The sequence below is a fragment of the Notothenia rossii genome, assembly GCF_949606895.1.
Source record: "Notothenia rossii genome assembly, contig: scaffold_356, whole genome shotgun sequence".
In the NCBI taxonomy this organism is placed as follows: domain Eukaryota; kingdom Metazoa; phylum Chordata; class Actinopteri; order Perciformes; family Nototheniidae; genus Notothenia; species Notothenia rossii.
In genome coordinates, this window is record NW_027639501.1 from 12,501 (window position 1) to 15,000 (window position 2,500).

The window sequence follows — 2,500 nt, forward strand, 5'->3', positions numbered from 1 at the left end:
ACTCGTCCACGTCTGAGGAGAGAGAGGAGGTTAAAGAGGAGAAGAAGGCCCAATCCCAAACCACGCCCTACAACCTACCCACTCTCCCTACCCACTCCCCCTACACACTCTCTCTACCCACTCCCCCTACACACTCCCCCTACCCACTCTCCCTACCCACTCCCCCTACACACTCCCCCTACACACTCCCCGTACACACTCCCCCTACACACTCCCCGTACACACGCCCCCTACCCACTCCCCCTACACACTCCCCCTACACACTCCCCCTACACACTCCCCGTACACACTCCTCCTACACACTCCCCCTACACACTCCCCGTACACATTCCCCCTACACACTCCCCGTACACACGCCCCCTACCCACTCCCCCTACCCACTCCCCCTACACACTCCCCCTACCCACTCCCCCTACACACTCCCCGTACACACTCCTCCTACACACTCCCCCTACACACTCCCCGTACACACGCCCCCTACCCAATCCCCCTACACACTCCCCCTACCCACTCCCCCTACACACTCCCCCTACACACTCCCCCTACACACTCCCCGTACACACTCCCCGTACACACTCCCCCTACCCACTCCCCCTACACACTCCCCGTACACACGCCCCCTACCCAATCCCCCTACACACTCCCCCTACCCACTCCCCCTACACACTCCCCCTACACACTCTCCCTACCCACTCCCCCTACACACTCACCCTACCCACTCCCCCTACACACTCCCCGTACACACGCCCCCTACCCAATCCCCCTACACACTCCCCCTACCCACTCCCCCTACACACTCCCCCTACCCACTCCCCCTACACACTCCCCCTACACACTCCCCCTACACACTCTCCCTACCCACTCCCCCTACACACTCACCCTACCCACTCCCCCTACACACTCCCCCTACACACTCCCCCTCCGTAACGGAGTGAACTCCCTGGAGTGACACTCAGCTCAACGAGGCTCCCTCCTGTCAGATGGAGGGAGTAAATACAGCAGCAAGCTTTGGGACGGCCTCCCCTCTCTCCGGCAGAAACAGGAAATGCCGTAACTGTATGTAACAACGGTTTCAAATCAGCTTCTCTTTGACAAAAAGTTTAAATTAATAACTCAAATAAAACTCCAAACATCCTAAATTATGTTACTTTTTTGTAAAGCTCTTTTAGTTGTAAACCTGATGTTTATAAGCTTCTTAGTTTTTGCAACAATTTGTAAATATAACCAACTTTATAATAAAATGCACACATTTACCTTTTTCTAGACTAAACCCAGGTATGATCCTAAGTTAAAACATATGAGGTTATCATGAGGTTGTTAACATCGCAGTTTATCAGTGGATGTTTGCTGGAACTACTTGTTAACAGCTTGTTTCCTGACGGACACACACAGCGTGACTCCGGTCAGGTAGAGACCGGTCTCAAGTCAGCACCGCTGCACACTCACTGTTTGAGGGCTTGATAGCCCACTCCCCCTCCACACCGCTCCACACTCGTTGGTTTGGAACAGCCCTCAATATGGCGGACCCTCCGCTTGAACGCGCAAACGGAGGGGGAGTGTGTAGGGGTAGGGTGTAGGGGGCGGTTTGGGATTGGGCCGAAGAAGAAGAAGTAGAAGAAACAGGAAGTGGAAGAAGAGACAGGAAGTGGAAGAAGAGACAGGAAGTGGAAGAAGATGAAACAGTAGTGAACATCACCTTGACAGCTGGTCTGCTGGCTGGTGCTCCTGTACCCTGACGGACACACACACCTGTAGCTCCCCACGGAGTTCACACACTGTCCCGCTGCACACACAGCTGGAGACTGCACACACTCATTCACATCTGCACACACACACATACAATAACAACTTGTCAGAAATCCTTCAAAAACGTTAGAACAATTTCCCATAAACATTTTGTTGAAATCTTTAAAAAAAATATTGCAAAACGTTTTTGGAAAATATTAGAAAAATGTCAGCCAACATTTTTAAAAACACAATTAAATATAACAGTCAGAAGGTAACTGTACGACATTTAAAAAGATATGAGTTTACAGCACAACAAAATTGGTAAACATATAATCTTTTTTTTTCTTTTATATCCATTTTATATCAAACCAATCTTTCTTATATAATAAATGAGTGTCATTAAAGATGTCTGACCTTGGCAGGACGTGCGCTGAGAGTTGATCTGGTGCCCCTGGTCACACACACAGGTGTGTTTCCCACCTGGCTGATCCACGCAGCGGCCACGCCCACACACACCGGGTCTGCTCTCACACACACCTCGCACTGCTGCACACACACACACACACACACACACACACACACACACACACACACACACACACACACACACACACACACACACACACACACACACACACACACATTATTCTTTACTTTATATTCTGCTTTTCTTTATTATATTTCATGTTTCCTGTCTTGTTGTATGTATGTCATTATTAGGGAACTGAAGCTGTTGTTGTTGTTGTTGTTGTTGTTGTTGTTGTTGTTGTTG

General features: G+C 49.9%; 1 protein-coding gene across 1 annotated transcript in view; it reads right to left on the minus strand.

Moving 5' to 3' along the window:
• The window catches only part of LOC307027755 (latent-transforming growth factor beta-binding protein 4-like), a gene marked incomplete at its 3' end in the record, with an annotated part of 29,728 nt that overhangs the window by 12,495 nt on the left and 14,733 nt on the right, over positions 1–2,500 (minus strand). Inside the window, exons 11-13 of the mRNA XM_079696065.1 lie at positions 2,143–2,274; positions 1,697–1,822; positions 1–12 (exon numbers count right to left, since the gene is read on the minus strand). The exon at positions 1–12 is cut by the window's left edge and continues 102 nt beyond it. Coding sequence (XP_079552191.1) covers positions 1–12; positions 1,697–1,822; positions 2,143–2,274 — 270 coding nt within the window. The remainder of the gene's footprint in view (positions 13–1,696; positions 1,823–2,142; positions 2,275–2,500) is intronic.